At 42.4% G+C, this 19265-nt stretch overlaps 1 protein-coding gene across 5 annotated transcripts in view; it reads left to right on the plus strand.

Moving 5' to 3' along the window:
- Window positions 1-19265, plus strand: part of CELF2 (CUGBP Elav-like family member 2) — a 376846-nt gene that overhangs the window by 114282 nt on the left and 243299 nt on the right. For 2 of the 5 annotated variants that reach the window (XM_050984898.1, XM_050984906.1), the window contains exon 1: window positions 18881-18961. The exons of 1 other annotated variant lie outside the window; for it this stretch is intronic. In XM_050984898.1, the coding sequence (XP_050840855.1) occupies window positions 18888-18961 (74 nt within the window). In that variant the 5' untranslated portion in view covers window positions 18881-18887. Of the gene's footprint in view, window positions 1-4714; window positions 4934-18880; window positions 18962-19265 lie in introns of those variants that run through there. 2 more of the 5 variants (XM_050984875.1, XM_050984882.1) reach the window with 2 other exon arrangements.

Consider the following 19265-nt stretch of genomic DNA (forward strand, 5'->3'; position numbering starts at 1 on the left):
GAGATACAGCCTTTTGAGTTACAGAAAATTCTTTGCTATTCACATTCACCAATTAAATTAAGCGATCCAGAGTAAAATGATTCTAACAATAACACCTGGGCTTGTGTTCCACTATTTCCAGTAACACAAAAGCTGCAGGCAATGAATTGCTCATTATTCTAGATTTTAGGAGAAGATACCTAAATGAACTGTCTGCTTTCTGAAAGCATGCTGGAAAGATTCCATTTCTGAAGCTGAGGCCAATTTCCTTTCTACTTCAAACTTTGCAGAGGTGTAACATATGAATATAATCACATAATGGTTTGGGTTGGAAAGGACCTTAAAGATCATCATGTTCCACTACTCTGCCATGTACAAGGACACCTTCCAGTAGGCCAGGTTCTTCAGAGCCACTTCCAACCTGGCCTTGAACAATTCAAGGAATGGGGCAGCTACAACTTCTCTGGGGAACCTGTTCCAGTGCCTCAGCACCCTCACAGTAAAAAATATCATCCTAATAGCTAATCTAAACCTGGCCTCTTTCAGTGTAAAGCCATTCTCTCTTGTCTCATCACAACATGCCCTGCTCAAAGTTCCTCTACAGATTTCTTGTGGGCCCCTTCAGGCACTGGAAGGCGCTGTAACATCTTCCTGGAGCTCTCTCTTCTCCACTAGGAAATAAATCCAGATCTCTCAGCCTGACTTCACAGGAGTGGTGCTCCAACCCTCTGAGCATCTTCATTCCCCTCCTCAGGATCAGTCTGTTTCAGACCTGGCAGCCTTGCCCAGGTGCAGTTTGATTGCTGCAGACATCCTGCAGGCAGGTTGCAGCTCCCTGGGAGTGCCAGGCAGGCTCAGGGTGTCTGGGGTGCCCAGGGCTGGGCAGTGCTGTGGAGCACCAGGATGGACACATGCTGGGGATACTGAAACAGGAACATGGGAATTCTCACCTTCACTTTAAGCACTTCATGGGATTCATCTTGCCTGGTATATGCATTTAAAATTTAGGGATCTAATCCCTTTGTAGTCAATGGAGAGATGTGGTAATGCTCTTTAGTATAACTAATCTCCCCTCAGTGACAAAAGAGAAACCCTAGATGACTAGCTTAGACTAATTGCTCAGCTTCAAAGGTGGGATTTAACCACCTGAAACAGTAAAATGCTATCAGATTAAAGTGTAGCTTTTCACACCTATACAAAACAAATGTGATTTGAGCCTAAATAACTGCACAGAACAGCAGATAACTGACTTAGACTGCAAGTACCTCTTGTGAAGAGAAGAGGTATTCTAAATATTTGTGCAAGCCACAATAATGCACTGATTTATACATCTTGCATTGTTCTGTATTATGGTCACACTGCTCTGGAGTTTATTGGATTTTTTCATTTTAAAGATGGAGAAGTGAGCAAGAGGTTAATTGGTTTGCATGAGATCTGACACAGGGACACTTGGTAAAATGGGGACATGAATCAAAGCTTTCTATTCCTCTCATGATTGCACTCATGATTTTTGGTCCATTGTCCGGGACATTTGACCACCATTTCTTTGTCATGAAATCTAGTCCATCTCTTGGCTGGTAGAAAGACTTTTATATTGTAGGAAAAGACCACTACATTTTGAGCTTCTGAATACTTTTAAAATATTGTAAATTAATGGAATGGTCAAGAAATAATTTCAACTAGAAGTAGAGAGCAGGAGGAACACTTTTAATTGGCATAAATTAGTTGCTGTTACTGATTTGCCTCTGAAGTTTTGATCATTTTGCTTGTGTCAATGATTGTTATTCCTGTTGCCTTTCAAGGATTTGCAGCATGACATAATTACTTTAGCAAACTCATGGCCATACATGGAAGGTTTGGGTTTCCATTAAATACAGGGCAATGAATTTATTAAATTTCCACTGTATCTAATTTGTGTAGAGCATTCTGCAATATATGCATATCAGTTAAGAATCTACAATCAATTTTCATATTAAATGTTGAATTGAAACCCACAGCTGGACTTTCATCCTGAAAGAAGCCAGATAGCCCTGTGCATCTGGTTTAATCTTCCCTTTAGCCATATTATTTTAAAGGCACTCCTGCTTAGTACATCTTACAATTGAAAAATAATACTTATATTCCCTCTCATCCTCAGCAGCTGTGATCCCTCTGCAGATGTTGTTCTGTCAGACGTTTCATTACGTGTGATAGAAAGCGTAGGTTCTTTCCGTCTGTCTGTGTTACTGCTTTGTAGATTTTCTTTCCTTTTTTTCTAATTTTCTTTTTTATTTATTCCTTTGGCTGTAGATGAGTCCTTCCATAATACTTCACTTTATCTCCTGTTGCTGCTGCTTCTCCTTCTTTCTAAGTGCAGAAATGATCAAGAACTTGCAACTGCGTGGAGCCTCCCAACAGAAGCCCATTGATTCCCCACCAAAGGGCTCTGTGTGAGCCATTCTGCTCCAGCCTGAAAAGAAAGCTTTGTTCCCTCAGCTGGTAGTGTCTTAAGATGCTGATCCTTGCCATATTTTCTGAAAACTGTAGCAGTTCATCAGGCTGTTTGACACTTCCCGTTCAGCTGTGTGCTCTGTAGCACACCCTGGTATTTGCTGCTGCTCGTACATCAGCCTCAGCAGCCCGAGACTGCTCTGGGCACCACGGTGAGCTGTGCTGGGCACAAGTCATTTGGAGGTGAACAGTAAAGGAGCTCAAATCTGGAGTGCTGGTGGCCATGCCTGAAATGGTAGTAATGGATTTAGTATTTGGGGCAGGAGGTATGGGATTTGTCATGTTGGTTGAGTATTTTCCTGGCTGCCTTCCATGACTGTTCAGATATTTTTAGCGTGAAGTACAAGCTATGTTGTCTCAGTTGACCTTGGATCATGACATTTTAACATGGAATTGGTTTGACTTGCTAATCATTAAAATGATTTATTATTTTTTATTGCAAGAGCAACTAGAATCCCAGTCATGTTTTGCAGATGAAAAGGGAAGCAAATTGAAACCTGTCTTCCCTTAACTTACAGTCCTTCATGATATCCATGCTTCCTAAGGTGCTGTCTTTGTCTCTACACCATTAAAAGTAGATTATGTCCAGGTTTGTTTTTTAATTTGTCTTTTAGTCATTTGACAAATATTACATCTGAGTGACTGAAACTAATCCCAAGGTTTCACAGTGCTCAATGAGAAGTGTAGTACAAAAGGATTGTTTCTGTTGCAAAAAATTTATGACCTTAATAGAAGTTTACAGCTGCCATCAGAAAGGCAAGATCTTGCTACCAGTGTATTTATCCTGGTGATTGTTCTCTCTTTGCCTTCATTCCCAGGCTCAGGTTTAAAGATCAAGCCCCTAAATACCAACTTCTGTTAAGGAATTAGCAGCAGTAGCATTGCACCAGGATTTCGTATCAGTATATTTTAAGGCCGTAGTATATAATGTAGGAAAAGAGCTTAGGACCAGACACAGAGAAAGCCAAAAGCTCATGAAAGTTGAATTCAAATTTTGAAGTGTAGATCAATTTTTAGCCTGACTGGACTTTCTGACAAGTTGTCAATTTTGGACAATTCGTGTTTATTGAGTTTTGCACCTCCTTAAGTTAACATGACCTGAGAGGAAATTACAGTCATTTTTAAGATGCATTTTACTGCCACAGTGGTGCAGAAAAGCTTTTGACTGAAAAGAGCATCAAGGACTTGTTGACTTTTTCAGTCTACTAAATAAGCACCTGCTCAAGTATCTGACATACATTAAAAAAATAAATTAAAATTAAATAAAATTTAAAAAAAAAGAATGAAAGAAAAAAGTGAACCATCCTCCTGCATAGTTTAAAGATTTACCCAGCAGAAGCTGAAACCAAGATGTGAAAATATGAAAATAAACCTCTCTTTGACTACCTTGGCAACTGGGAAGACCACAACCTGCTCCTACAAATCACATGGCAGATCTCCCAAATAGGGCCAAAGAGGCTGTTTCCCTGAAATCTGTGTCACACTATAGTTCCTTTCATGCATAGGAAGTGAGTAAATCATTGAATAATGCAACATCCTTCCCCGTCTGCCAGAACTGTGCCAAAGCCAAGTATGAGGGTCTGGGTTAAAGCAAACTCAGTTACTTGGTAACCAAGTTGTGTTTGGGAGGGGTCAAAATTGGAGGGATTTTGGACTTGTGTTTTTCAGGGGTTAAAATTGCCAAGGAAAACTGAAAACTTGAGGAAGATCCCCAGGTGCCTGCATTAATACTCCCCAATCCCTCTGATGTGAGCTGGCAGGTCCCATAAAGCCACTCAGCCTTGAACAGGGAAGGGAAGGAGGGAGAGAGCAAACGCTCCAGCTGCGGCTCCAGAGCCCCAGAAAGAGCCTCTAACCCAATTCCCTGAAAGTGCACAAGCCTCTCGAGCCACAGCATCTCTTTGCCACTGTATTCACTGAGTTCGCAGGGCAAACAAAAGACCCATACCAAGCATGCATCCTTCCAGAGGGGGAAAGCTTTTCCTCATTCGCCCATAGATTTCCCTCCTTTTCCTTTCAGTTTCTACACAGAGATATGTATGTGTACATATATAGATATATACATTATTATTTTTGTTTTAACAGCAGGGGGTGGGGGGGGAATGTTGCTAATTTTTTTTTTTTTTTGGCTGGTAATTAGGAGAGCTAACACCAGCTAGGCTAGAGTGAACGCAAACAAGACCCCTATAGGCAGCACAGTGCATTAATGTAAAATATGCCCAGACAACATAACTTGTCAGAGAGGATTATTTCTGCTTAGTGAATCTGCAGGGGCCCCTTTGCTCCACCACTCAGCGTCTGACTAGAGAGAGAAAGAGAGAAAGAGTAGCCATTAGTGAGTAGCTACTGTGGCATTGATGTTTGAGCGCACTTCTGAACTGGCTTTTGTTGAGAATATCGGTGCAGAAAGCATGCGCTGTCCCAAATCCGCTGTTACTATGAGAAATGAGGAGCTGCTTTTAAGGTATGTTGTCTCCTTTGTTTTAACGCGTGCTTTTGAGTTGCCTGGGCCCGCTGCAACTATAACCGTGCTGTGTATTAAGTAGTTTGCCTATTTAAAGGAAAAGACAGGCATTGCTGGGTGCAAGTAGCATTTTCCACTAGTTCGGGTCGCACATTTCATGTATCATGACAAATGTACGGAGAGGGCAAGGAGGGGGAAAAAATAAATATATTTATTCTTCCTTTTTTTTTTTTTTTTTTTCTCTCCCTTCCTAAAGGAGAGCCGGTATTTCTTTTATCACCTCCTTTGCAATATTTCTGCCTGCTTCATTATTATGCACTGGGCATGGAATAAGCATGGAAAAAAGCTCAGGGAGACTCCATATTAGAGCTAGTGCCCTAAATACCACTTTAATTTTCACTTAGCCTATGTAAATAGTTACTAATGCTTTACCTAGGCTCTGCTGCTCGAAAATGCTTTAAAAATCCCTAAATACTCCTGTAATGTGGGGTTACACATCTATTCTCTAATAATGCTCCCAGGTTTAGCGGGAGGCCAGCATCGACTACTCTTTTCAGAGACACACAACACGCAGACACGCACACACGCACACTCACACACGGAATTATGCTGGAATTGGCACCCCGCTTTGAAAAATGTAGTCTTTTGTTTATTTGCTAGCAGACATTGTAGCGTTGAATACATCTTTTGGTCTGACAATGGGACAGCTGAACAATGGTGTTGTCAAACTAGCTTAATGTATGCCTGGCGATGGGGCGATTTGGGTTGTTTTGGGGGTTTTTTCCTTTCCTTTTCTCAGCCCCTTTTTCATTTCCCTTAATCTTTTTGTGTGTACAGTAGAATATAAAGTGTGTTGCCTGTTTTGTGGTGGTTGTTTCAGTGGATATCTGCTGCTAATAGCGCAGGGAGGGGGAGGTTTGTATCTCACAATTATGGCTATTGCATTAAGTTGCAGATTTATTACTAACCTCTCCTTTAACTGTGGCGAGAAAACTTATTGATTCTGAAAGCTTACAATACTGCTGTCAATCTGGGAAATACATACTTGCCAAATGTGCCCTTGCTTGATTTTATGCCCGATCGTATCAACTTTAACTGCTGTTTTGAAGATACTGTTTCTAATTTTGTTTAGGTAATGAAAATGCAATAAAAATGATAAATCAGCTCTCAGAGTGGGAGCCCATGCGACTTTCCATTTTTATTACATTTTATACATTAGAATTTTTAAGGTCAGATAGAATAATTTACCTGAATGATTCCTATCCCCAAATCAAACAAATTATTCATATGACATTTCCTAAATTATCTTTCTGTTTCAAGAACCATCGCTTAGCATTAAAGCAGTTGACAATTTTGGGTTTGAATTTTGAAAAATGAACCTTATGCATTGTGAGAAAAAATTGTTACAAAGCTTTTGAAAAATTTTGAGTTACTACTTGGACAGCAGCATATGTCTTAAATAAAATGAATTGTTATTACTCTGCGGAGTTTCTTAAACTGTTTAGAGTCCTTAAATACTTTACATGTTAAGTAAATGTATTGCTTTTAGCAATAAGTTTAATGATTATGTGAGAGAAAAGATTTATTTATCAGTGGCTTCTGGTTTTTGCTTTGATCAATTAATAGTAGAGATTTTGTGCTTTTTAAAAAACTGGATTCTAGTGCATGATTTATATGGGTTGAGGGGGTCTCTTGGACCCCTTAATTAAAACAAAAAGACATTGAGGATTTATCGGTAGCAGCCCTCTAAAGCATGTATTTCAGCACAAAAATATTTGGTGGGGAGACTGAATACTTGCTATGCTGTTTTGCATTTTTTTTGTCATTGTATCTTCTTCCTTTGAGTCTTGAGATGGTGTAAATCAATAGCCAGGAGTTTATGTGAACAAAAAGGGCAATATCACATAAAATACTTCTTGAGAAGCCAAGAGGTTATGGATTATCAGGTGTTTGCATGCTGTGTGTTGTGCATAAACATGAAGAAAGCAAGGATGTTGTTTAATATTATGGGACCATGACATAATTCACTTCCTTGGGAGAACTTCTTTCAAGACAAACATTAACTCATTCACAACCACTCTGCTCTGCCTGAACTGGAGGGTGGAAACAGTGGCATGCTCTTATAAAGTTGTTTTTCTATCATGTCATGCTGCAGCAGCCTGAGCTTTCTAGCAGCTACTGCCCTTTGTGAGTGGCAATAAAGTGAGTCCCCCACTCTCAGTTATGTGGAAATGCCCCTTCAGGGACAGCCCAGAGCAGTGTGAATGCCACTTCTGTAGCAGCCACCAACAGACACCTGGGCAGCAAAACCAACGCCACTGTTCAGGACTATTCAACCCTATAACTGTTCCCTAAGCTCTCTGCTCACAGGTGAGTTCCTACCAAACTTACTGGAGTTTCTATGTTTTTGGATAAAATGTTTCATAAAATACAGATACAATGATTTTTTTTGGTCTTGGATTGAAAATTACTTTGTTTTTTTCCAAGGGTGTTTTCTCACATTGCATTCACATCAAAGACTGATTTTTGAATTAGTTTGTGTGAATCCCACTCAAAAAAAAAAATCTTTCTATGCATATTTACTGAAATATTGCTTTCTGAGCCATAACAATTATTATTAACATCAAAGAAGGTGAAGCAAAGCTGTAACACAAGCAATTTCTTAGCATGTTTAACGAAAGTATTGGCTTTTAAAAGACTGCATAGGTTTAGAGATCCTGTGCCTGAGCATCGGAGGTGTCCTCAGTGCTGCCTGGTTTGAATCTCACCCATTCACAAATCAATGTGGTGCCTTGCAGTTGTCAAACTTGGCAACATCTGTTTCCACAACAGAGCTAGGAGAGGTAATTCAGACTCTACATGAGTTGTTATTTGTTCTTGCAATGACCAGGTGTAATGTCAAAACATGAACACCATCAGTCCTACCTGTTAGAGAAAGAGCAAGACAGATCTTAGCCTGGGACGTGGCTTTCCATGCTTCCACAGGGATATGGAATTCATTTATTAGCCTGGAGTCTTTGTGTGCATTTATTTATTTATTTAATTACTATCACATTCATGAGCCACAATCATCAACATGCTAATACTTTCTTTGTTAAGAGAGGATGACACTGACATGTTTCTGTAATCAAATTTTAAGTATGAAGGGATTGAGACCCACCCTGCAGATAAAGACTTGAGGGTGAAAAGCTGGATGTGAGCTGGCAATGTCCACTCACAGCCCAGGAAGCCAGTTGTGTTCTGGGCTGCAGCAGGAGAAGGGTGGCCAGCAGGTCGAGGGAGGTGATTCCCTCCATCTACCACACCCTCATGAGATTCCATCTGCAGCATCTTTTCCAAGCCTGGAGTCCTCAACAAGTCCTCAGCAGGAAACTGTTGGACTGGATCCAGAGGAGGGCCACAAAAACAGTCAGTCTGGAACAACTCCCCTAAGGAGACAGGCTGAAAGACTTGTAGTTGTCCAGCCTGGAGAAGGGAAGGATCCAGGGAGATGTTAGAGCTGCCTTTCAGTACCTAAAGGGGGCTTATAGGAAAGGGTTTTTTAGCAGGGCCTGTTGGTATGGGACATGGGATTGTGGCTTTAAATGAAAACCGTGTTGATTCAGGCTAGACATGAGGAGGAAATTTTTCACAATGAGGCTGGTGAAGCACTGGAACAGGTTGCACAGAGAGGTGGTAGCTGCCCCATCCCTGGAAGCATTCACAGTCAAGCTGGACATGGCTCTGAGCAACCTGATCTACTTGAAGCTGTTCCTGGCATGGGAGCTGGAAGTAGATGACCTTTAAAGGTCCCTTTCAACCCCAACCATTCTATGATTCTATTCTGTATAAGATTGCAAACTATACCTTTGGGGCTGAAAAACAAAGCAAGTGTTCAATTAATATTCATATCTAGAAGTTTTACTGCAAGTGTAGATTGTGCTTGAATACTTAAGAAGTCATTCAGGAGTGAATCAATACTAATTATTGTAATCAGGAGGGTTAATTAGCTGAAGATGCTGCTGATGGAAAGTTCACTGCTTACAGCCCTGAAAACACCTAAGTTGATGAAATCTGAAAGCAAGATGTCTAGGAGGACTTTGTGTGGAGAGAAACGTTTGGCTTTCCTTTGGCATTTCAAGAGCCAGTCATTCCAAAGGGGAAACATAGCTTGTACTTTGTATTTTGCATGTTATTAATTCAGGGGGTATTAGAAGATGCAACTAAATCTGTCATGAAGATATTTTGTGGTCGTCTCTCAATAAATGCAAGTACCATTTTGGATAACCTGTACTGTCTCTGCTGCATTCATTTGTAGATTACCATAAATTAATATGGATAATCTTATGCATTTGAAATCTGGTTCCAGCACTGTTATTTGGAACAGGTTTTTTTTCTCCATTTGTGTTCAGGCACAGGGACTTCACATGGTACATGTACATGAATGACACATGCTCTGTTACTAATACACATATATATGTGTGCACACATACATGTGTGTACTTAAGTTTAAACATTTTTTATTGAGGTTGTGTATTTCTATAATCCTGTGCCCTTAAAACTCCCACTCAGTTTCCATCTGCAAAACAGTATTCAACTACATATGATTCAGAGGACAGTTATTGAAGAACGAGTTCATGAAATTTAAGTTAGATGACAAGGAATAAAGACTGAAAAGAAATGACTGAAGAAAATCCTTTTCTTTTCCCTCAATTAAAGCAGTTGTGTTTCTTAAAGTGAGCATTACTGAATTCAAACAAAATCCAGCTGTACAAAACCTTTTCCACAAGTGACTTGCAAGAAGATTTTATATTTAATGCTGGGTCTTTGTGTTTTGCACTGGTTTTGTTGTCAGGTTTTGGGAATTTTTTTCCTTTTCCTCTAGTTCTATCTCTTAACCAAGACGAATGTCTGGATGTTAATTCAAGGAAAAAAACCTACAGAAACCCCCCTCTCAGTCACACACACACACATAACCCCCCCAAGTCAAGTGATGCTCTCAGAGGAGAGAAACCCTATTTCAAAACACATCCTTCTTTCTTTTGTAATGACATTAGAGATTATCACGTGCAGGAGCTATTTATCTTTGCAACTGTTTTCCTATGACTGTTTTACTGCTTCCAACACATTTACTTGTATGTCAGCCATAGAAAAGGTAACTGAAAATGGCAGTTGTTGAGAAAGCATGTCGCCATGCCTGGAATGACATGCATTATCAGGGCAGCAGGAGTTGCTGGCTCTACAGCCCATTTCTACTTGACCTGCAGAATGATTGGCTGCCTGGGATGGTGATGAATCACTGGAGTTTATGAAACAAGACTGCTGGCATCCTCACAGAGGAAATAAAAACGGGATTTTTTTTTTTTTGTTTTCCCCCTCTAACATTCTTGCTGTGACAAAAAGCTTTTTTTTCTTTTTTTTCTTAGATTTTGTATTGCTTCTGTGTTATTTCACCCTGCAGCAGAAGCAAATGTGTCAATTAAAGTCGCTTTAGTACTGTTCTCAGCAAGTTAATGATGCACTGAAGGTTAACTATCTTTATTGGATGGAAATAGTCAGGAATTCTCACAAATTTTGTGTAAATCTTGATCTGGACTCTAATTTTCTCATCCCTCACTTCAGTCTTGAGGATGAGATAGCATAACTAGTAATCAGCTCGAGCAGGATGTAAAAAGGATTTCAGCTGTTCTCACGCACAACTTTATTTTCTCTGATCGTATAAGGATCAGTGACCATTCCTTGGGCTAATATCACTCAGATCCATCTTTAACATTTCTAAACTAATGACTAAAATGACATTTCTGGAAAGCACTGACTCCCAGATTTGCACTCACTTTCTAGGTGGTTTGTGAAATTATATTGTGCATTAAGCCCCCATTACTGGATTAGGCTGTTATGAGCCTGTGCTTGCAGGAAAGCACTGTGGGGCTGTAAATCTGCCAGTGCACTGACAAGGCTGACACAGCGTGGATCACAAGCTGCCCTGTAAAATGCAGCCAAGTAAAAATGATCCTTCCATTTCAATTAAAACACCCAAAAATTGTGTTTGGGGGTGGAGGAATGGAGAGAACTACTTGCTTATATCCCTCCATGTAGCATACTCAGTGTGCTGATGTGTTCCCTTTGTCCCTTATTCAGGTAAAACAAGCTATTTTTAAGTTAACTCTCTCTGACTCAAAGAAATAAGATTATCAATAAAATTGCTAAGCAAGTTTTAAATACAGCACTTATATGAATATAATTCTTTTTGTCAGTACATGAGAGAGGGTTTTTCCTCAACTCTCATGCTTTGCTGCCCAATCTTTTCCCCCACTAGTTTTGGAAAGCAGTTTGCATACTCACATCAATTATTAGATTTTTCCACCTTCCTCCAAATAATTCACCTGCTGCTGGACACTGGAGAGGCTGCAACACTCTGGTTATTTAAGGCACAGCTTTCTAATGCCTCTTGTGAAATAGAGGAGGGCAAACTTTAACCAGGAGAAGGGCAGCACAGGGACCTGTTGCTTGTGCCCTTCGGTGTGTGAGGGGTAAATGCTGTCCTTGCTCTGGAGTTCCCATGGCAGCAAATCAGCAGGTCATCCTCAAGAGCAGCCTTTGAGGATGCCAGACTACAGTCTGTCACCAGGAGGAAGAGAGAGCAGAGAGTTTGAGGAAGGGGAAAAAGAAATCTAGAAAATCAGAGAGAGGACAGGGGAAATTACAAGCAGAGGAGAGAAAAGTAATGGTATTCAGAAACAGATCATCTGGAAATTGAACCTTGCACGTGCAGATACCTGTGGATGATAGGATGGCTGTGCTACAGGGTGAATTTAAGATTCAAATCCAGCACCTGCCCTCCCTGGAAGCTGCAGGTCAGCATCTGAGGGATTGAGGGCTTCTAGAGAAGAAACAGAGAATTATCAGAAAACTTAAAATTTTAGAGACTCTAAATTCAATGGTACAACCTCTTGATTTCATTTTCCTTCTCTTCTGCCTAAAAAAGATTTATCTTCTGCTAAACTGTGAGGAAGAAGCTCACTCTGAAGCTTGAGAATTTGCCTGCATCATTTCAGCCCACATTTAATTTTAATGAGAGAGTTATGTAACCCCCTTTAAAAATAACAAAACACTAACAGAACTGCATTGGCAACACCAGGTGTTCTGCAGTGCTGCTCCAATGAATCATATGGAGATTTGTCTGTGCACGGCTGATGAACATACATTAAACTCAGTTAACCCCCACCCCTCAATAAAGCAATCCAAAGTGACCAAAATCTTTCCTAAAGAGCCTTTCTCACAAAACAATGCCTAACCAGATGCCTGCCTCAGGAACCTCGTGGTTCCAGCACTTGTCCCTTACGAAGTTTTTGTATCAAGGGGTTGAGTTTTTCTTTAAAAGTTGCAGGTTGAGTTTTTCTTTAAAAGTTGCAGATGAATTATCGTGACCTTTCAAAGTGAAACACTGTATGTTAAACACTTAGTTGGGTTTAATGTTTTGGTTCAGAAAAGAAAATCACTGTTCCTCTTTGTTGTCCTGAGGCCCAAATCCCTGAAATTGTTATGAGCAGCACATTTAACAGGTATCTCTGGGAAAAATAAACATGTGACTTCATCAATGTTCCTCTCAGACAGAGAATTTGTGGGAAAACTGAATCAGTGACTTGAGCTTGTTAAACATCTTGGTTCAGATGCCATTCTTGATTCTAGGAAGTCCTCAGCCACCAGCTGCTGGCAGGTGTCAAGGATCACTTGCCATATTCATGCTTTTTCTCTTTCCATCCCTTATCAGAGTCAGGGTCATGTGCTAGGTGGACCTTTTGATCTGGCTCATGTGGCAATTCTTACACTGTTAATTTAAGGGGGAAAACCCCCAGACTACTAAAACCAGGCATGGTGCAGTTTTCTGCACATCCAAATGCTTTATAATTACTGCAGGAGCCTTTTCTTTGTGTCCTTCATGTCTGATAGTTAATGGTTTCTGTCTGTGAAACAAAGATAGCTACTTTGCATACTTTCAGGGTGATTGTTGTTTTTGAGGATTGACATGCATGCTAGGCACTTCATGAACAAATGAAAAAAGGAGACCTGTGAAATTTCCTACCTTAAAGATGTCACAATTTGTGTTTAAGGTGAAATCCAATCATTTGCAGTGCAAAAGAAAGAAAAACACGTGATAGATGTGAGGATGAAGGTTAAGCTCATAAGGATCTTGCTGCTAGAAGTGGAGTGCAGCAGGTTAATGCAGCAATTGTAATAAACCTCTCAGATGTCTTTACATTTTGTTTATAAAAATAAGTCTCCTTTTGGCTTCTTATCTCTTTTGATGTCCCTTACTCACATATTTTTTTTGCTGATGCCACATTAGAACTTCACACTTACCTTTGCCCGTGGTGTTTGGAGTTGGAGATGCCCTCCAGCATCACCTCCTGATCCAGACCATCCTCATCATCTACTTCCCTCATCCTGCCTCTCTCCCAATAACCAGACTCCCCAGAATGGCAAAATCTCCAGAAAACTCACATTTATATAAAATGGGAGAGACTTTTGTGTCTCCTGTGGGTGTAGATGGCAAGGAGGAAGGTTTTATTTTTTTACAGTGGGATTTTTCCTCTGCTCTTTGAAGGAATAGGTGCATATTGTGAGGATGGAGCAACACAGACAAGAGCACCAGATGTGTGATTCCTCCCTTCTTAAGTCATAGGTTTTCACATGAAGATAATATAATAACCAAATCCAAGAATATTCAGTTCCCTCTGCCAGGGTTGTTTGGAAAGGTGTCTTTTTTTCAGCATAAATAACATGTCTGCTCTCTAGTAGGAAATCAGGTCTGCCCAGTGCTTGCATTACCCCAGTTTCTCTGTTTTTGGGGAGTGGTTGCTGATAGTTAGCAGGTGAGAAGATAAGGTAGTCCATAAGGAAAAGAAAAAAAAAGAAAAGAAAAATGAAAAAAATAATGTCTGTTACGAAGTTAAGACTGGGTTGACAACAAAAGCTTGGGTCTTGTGTCTATATGCACAAAGCACTTACACAAAGGTAACACCTGTGGATCAATAGTAATGCTCTTCAACAGGACTGCAAATAAACAACAGGACAGGAAGACGGTCTTGAAAAAATTTGCTTGTTTCTGCCTTCCTTCAGTATTCTCCAAATGTAGTGATGAGCTCAGGAACAGCCCAGCTGGAGCAGAGGTTCCTGTGCAGCTTCTGCTCAGCACCAGCCCTGTGCAGGACTGGACCTGAGGGTGATGATTGACTGTCCAGTGTAGTTGGTGCTGTTCACAAAGGAGGGTGTTCCTCTAAATTAAAGGCCTTTCCAAAAAACCCTCCATTCCATGTAGCATCTGCCCCATGCCATGATTTGTTGCCTAATTGTTTTAGGAAAGATTGAGTTATTACCCTCAAAAGGGAACAAAGGCCCTTTACCCACAGTGGGATGAAATCACCTCATCACTGGTATAAAATAGGAAGGGAAAAAAAAAGAGAAGTGAGTGGGAAGTTTTACTATAGCAACCAAGTTTACATAATATCAATGCGCTTCCAGTGAAAGCTCTAGAAATGCTTAATTTGAGGGACCTTTTCACAGGACTAATTTTAAATGACGTTTATTTCTGAAGATTACTGATGAGCTACAGTAGCCTACGGAAGTGGAGGGAGCCTCACAAGCACTATTTTAAATACTTAAAATTCATTGATCAGCTTTAACCAATATTTTCATTTTCTTTTTAAAAGGATTTCAGTTATATGCAAGTTATTTTATTTCTCAAAATGAGTGGAAGACTGTTTTGTGTTTGGTTTTGTAAATACAAAATCCCTACTGAAAAGATAAGAGTTCATAATTCAAATTTTTGTTCCAATATTAGACATAACTGACAAGGACAGTTTTGTTCCAGGTAATCACAAATGGTAAAATGATGTAGAATTGCACTCATTACTTTTTACCATTCAAGGAAATGAAACTACTTTTCCCTCTAGTTGTTAATGATTTATACACCATTCTGTAGTCCTACCTAAGTGCTCATGTGCTTTGCTTTGCTGTTTCTTCATGCCCCCTCCTCTTCTTGCCCCTCCAGAAGTCTGCTGCTAAGAATTAGGCTGATATAAGGGCCCCCTCTCTTACAGGCAGGTAGGCTCACATCCCATTACACAAACCAAAATGCTGTACTGCCTGCTCTTAGTCACACCACTACTTCCAGGCTCATGGCTTGCCTGGGAGGTTATTTCTTTGTGGAAGATAGCAACCACCTCGTTTGCATTCTGCAACTCCAGCTGGACCAGATTCCTGCTCCCCCTCGCATTAGTGGAAGATCTTGAGTGATTCCACTGGAGTCATTCGAGCCCGCTCCAAATTTCCACCGCCCGCCGCTGAGCTCTGCCTCTGCTGCCTCTGTTAGAAACTTGCTTTGATGCCAGAGATAAGCTGAATCCCAAGCATGTTCATTGGCTTAGGGGGGAATAAAGCAGAGGATTTGAACTCTCTTCATACTGCCTTGCAGGCTTGGGAGAGAGTGAAGTCATTCAGAAACTTTCCCTTGAAGTGCTTCCAACAGTAGCATTTCCTTGGCCCAAAATGTGGGGGCAAGTTGATTAGAAGAATGGCAATTATTATAGGGTGAGGAGGGGGTCTGGAGGGGGGATGTGATGTGAGTTCCACACTGGATTTTGCTCTGGGGTCTGGAAAGGAAGAGGGTGTCTACTCTCTTTGTCACTCACTGAGGAAGCCACAGGCAGTGATGTCAGAGTGAGCTCATACACACAAGTCACTTGCTCAGTCCTGGCCTTCTGCAGCTGAACTTTTTGGGGGTTTATTTTGGTTTGTTTTGGTTTTTTTTCTCTGAAGAGGTGTGCAATTTTTAAAGGTTGAGTTGTTTGGAGAAACTGTGTGTAGCACTGTGTTTAAAAAGCTTCTGGAATGGTGACTAATCTGCAAAGGTGAGGTGGAACTGCTTCATCTGCCCTGCTCAGATGGATGGAGAAACTGAGGGACACAGAGTAAACGAGCCAAACTGGGCCTCTGAAATGAGGGGAGGAGGGATAGGAGGAAGCATTTGTAGCTGGAATAGGATTAAAGTCCGAGAATTGATTCCAAATTCTAGGTTCCTCCCTCAAAACTGCCATATGCTCCACCAGTTGAAAAAGCTTAATATTGGCGGGCAGCAATAATGCAGCTCCTCTAAGGCAGTGTTTAGAGCCATTGTCTGATTTATGCTGTGAAAATAAATGCAGTTTCACTTGCCACTCTCACTCCCCATTTCCCTCTGTACTGTAGCAACACATCAGAGCTTCCACTTTTCCCTTAATTTTTAATAAAAGTTACTATTTTACACACGTGCTAGTCAAGAATCTGACATTAATGTTGCAAATAATAGAGCTGAGCCTGTAACAGTGTGTGAAACAATCAGGATTTTTTGTTTCTTGCCACTTGCCCTCTGCCATGGAGAGTTAATTCATACATAGACACTACATAATTTATGTTTGAGAACCAAATTATTCGAATGCAGTTTTTCCCTCTAAGCTCTCCTTGAGTCGTATCTCAGTATCTTTTATGGAAAGGGTTCCTTTTTGCATTTGACCCTATTCCTGCTTCTAACTTTTAAATGGCAAAAGCAAATGTGCTTTGAAAAGTGTGTTACACTGTAGTTGTTAAATAAAGCAATAACCTATGCACTTGTAATGCTTTCTCTATGACCTACTTACATACTACTTCACCCTCCTTATAGTATGATTAAAAGCTGCTTTGAATCCACTATTCCCTCAAGGGATTTGAGGCTAGAATTTAACAAACTGCTGAGAAGGCTTAAGTCAGTAAGAGGGCTTCCCTACAGCTTCTTCCAGCTAATTCACATGTAATTAAAAGGAAAATAAATATTTCAAAAGAACATAAGTTTTAATGAAGCATTTTTAAGCACTTACACCTTGCATAATGGGGCAAATTTATAAGGATCTCTCTATTCCATATGCAGATTTTAAGCAAAATTATTTGTGATCCTCTCCTCCTCCCTCTTTGCATCCTGTGCAAAGCGTGGATTTACTTTTCAGTCAGCAGCAGTGGGACTGTGGTCCTTAGAAGTGACAAGCTGGTGAGACTGAAGTCCCTTAGATTTAGCATGTACCAAAAAAACTCGTGATGAAGAGGTGCAGATCCAGCCGCACAGGGTGAGGTGGGGGTGGAGACTTCTTAGTTAAAAGACTGTCTTCATCCTCACTGAGCTGCCCGTATTTCTTCTGAGCTAAAACCTGTCCCTTCTGCAGTGGCAAGATTTTGAAATTGAAAGTTAATCCAACTCTGCTCTGGGCCGGATTAACCACCATGGAGGCCTCAGATCAAAGACCAGGTGGCTGCATCCAGCTGGAGAAAGTTGTGCTGGTTTCTTCTTTCATTTGGACTTTGCACTTAATTTTTTTTTATCCACTGTATAGTCAGTCCTACGCTGTGATGGATGGGTGGCGTAAAGGAATCACCATGAATTTAGTGAAGATAGCTCTGCTTTGTGCCTTTCTAGGGGGATGTTTAGGTGCCATGGTGACGAGGACAGTATGTGAACATATAGAGCAGAGCAGATTAATAACACTATAGATATCTGCTCAGGATTGCAGCTGTCCTACGGGGATTATGCCAAGGGCCAAGTGAACCTTTTCTTTCTTTAGTCTTGCAAAGTAGGCAAAAATTTTAGCAGCCTGAGGGGGTTTTCTTCCTTTTTAACTATTTAAAATTGGAAAGTCTCTTAGTGCAATAAACTGGACTCTAAAAACTTGCCCATTCTGTATTTTTTTTTCCTATCAAATCAACGATGGTCAAAATTTAAATAAAACTTGGCCTGACTGATAACACATTTTTTATGGGTCAATTCAGTTTTTATATTAGAATGCTCTTTGAAAAGTTTAAGCATAGTAGGTTTTAATTTGCATTTGCTACTTTTTGCAAGTGTTGATTACCCATAACAAATCAAATTATAAAACCTAGCGAGAGATTCAGATGGAGAAGCACACACAATGGAGAGGAACGTTCTGTCTGTCTAGACTGCTCAGATCACCTAGTAATCTTCGTAAATATGTTAATATTCTTTCGCCTGGAGCGGCTTTGTATTGAAGCAAGTAGGTCTTGGAGATGGAAAGGAAAATTTACACAGATTTTCAGGGGGAGGTGGAGTGGAGGGGGGGTGCCTCCAGCTATTTGTATGTGTGGAATTTTGTGTGCGTCTTGGTGGTGACACTTCCGTGTGCGGCCAACTCTGAGAGCAGCGAGGTTAGGAGAGGGTTTTTGGGAGGTTACAGCCAAGAGGAAGGATTTGCCGTCATTAGTTATTTAAATCCCTCTTTCTGATCAGCGAGGACAGAGTTACTACCAGTCTCTCGCCAGCCAGTAACATCACTCTGAGCATTTAAAACACTGCCAAGGTCTGAATGGCAGGAGTTTGAGTGGAGAGAGAGCCCGCACCCAGACCCTGACCAAACACCCCCAGTGCCCCCAGGCTGGCTCCGGCCGCACCGGGGAGCGCCGTGCCCAAGCGAGCCCCCGGCGAGTGCGGGGGCAGTGCCCGCCCCGGGGCCGCTGCCCCGCCGGGCTGGGCTCGCCCCGCACGGCCGCGGGGCCGGGCAGCGCTGCGGAGCCCCGGGCGGGTCCCGCCGCCCCCGGAGCCGGGCCGGGCGGAGCCGCGGAGCCCCGGGCGGGCAGCCCCCGGCCCGGCGGCGGCGATAGGCCTCTCCCGGGGCGGCGGGGGCGCAGGGGTTAACGGGGAGCCGCAGCGGGGAGATGGCTCCGCCTCCCCGCTCAGCACCTGGCGCTCCACCGACAGTTGCCTCAGCAGTCGATTTCGGAGGGGATTGGCGGAAAAAACCGAGAGGGGGAGAGAAATGTGACAACTGCCGGGGCTGGCGGCTGCCGCGGGGAGGCCTCCGCACCTGTGCCTGCCGCTCCGCCGCCCGGCGCAGTTGTGGGATCCGCCGCGCCCCGCCGCATCCTCCCGCCGACCGCCGCGGCGCCCCCGGAGCCCAGCATGACTTCTTCGTTCAAGCTGGATTTCCTTCCGGAGATGATGGTCGACGGCCGCTTGCTGGTCTCTGACAGAATGTAAGTGGCGGCGGGGCTGCCGCCGGGTCCCCCCGCCCCAGCTCCGGGTACCGCCCGGCACAGAGCCCCCGCCGCGGGGCGCGGGCTCCGGCCGGATCCCTCCCGCACCGCCCGCCCTTCCGCGGGAGGGAAAGGGGGGCTCGTACCCCCAGCCAGCCCTCCCCTTCCCGAGTCACTTGGTGGTCTCCGTGTCGTGCCCCCTCCCGGGGTGCTCAGCGTCCCGCAGGTCGGTGCCGGCGGGCGCGGGGCGAGCGCGGGGGGTTATCGGCTGCCGCTGATGATGATGCAACGTGGAGAAACGCGC

This window comes from Serinus canaria, chromosome 1A (genome assembly GCF_022539315.1).
Source record: "Serinus canaria isolate serCan28SL12 chromosome 1A, serCan2020, whole genome shotgun sequence".
In the NCBI taxonomy this organism is placed as follows: Eukaryota; Metazoa; Chordata; class Aves; order Passeriformes; family Fringillidae; genus Serinus; species Serinus canaria.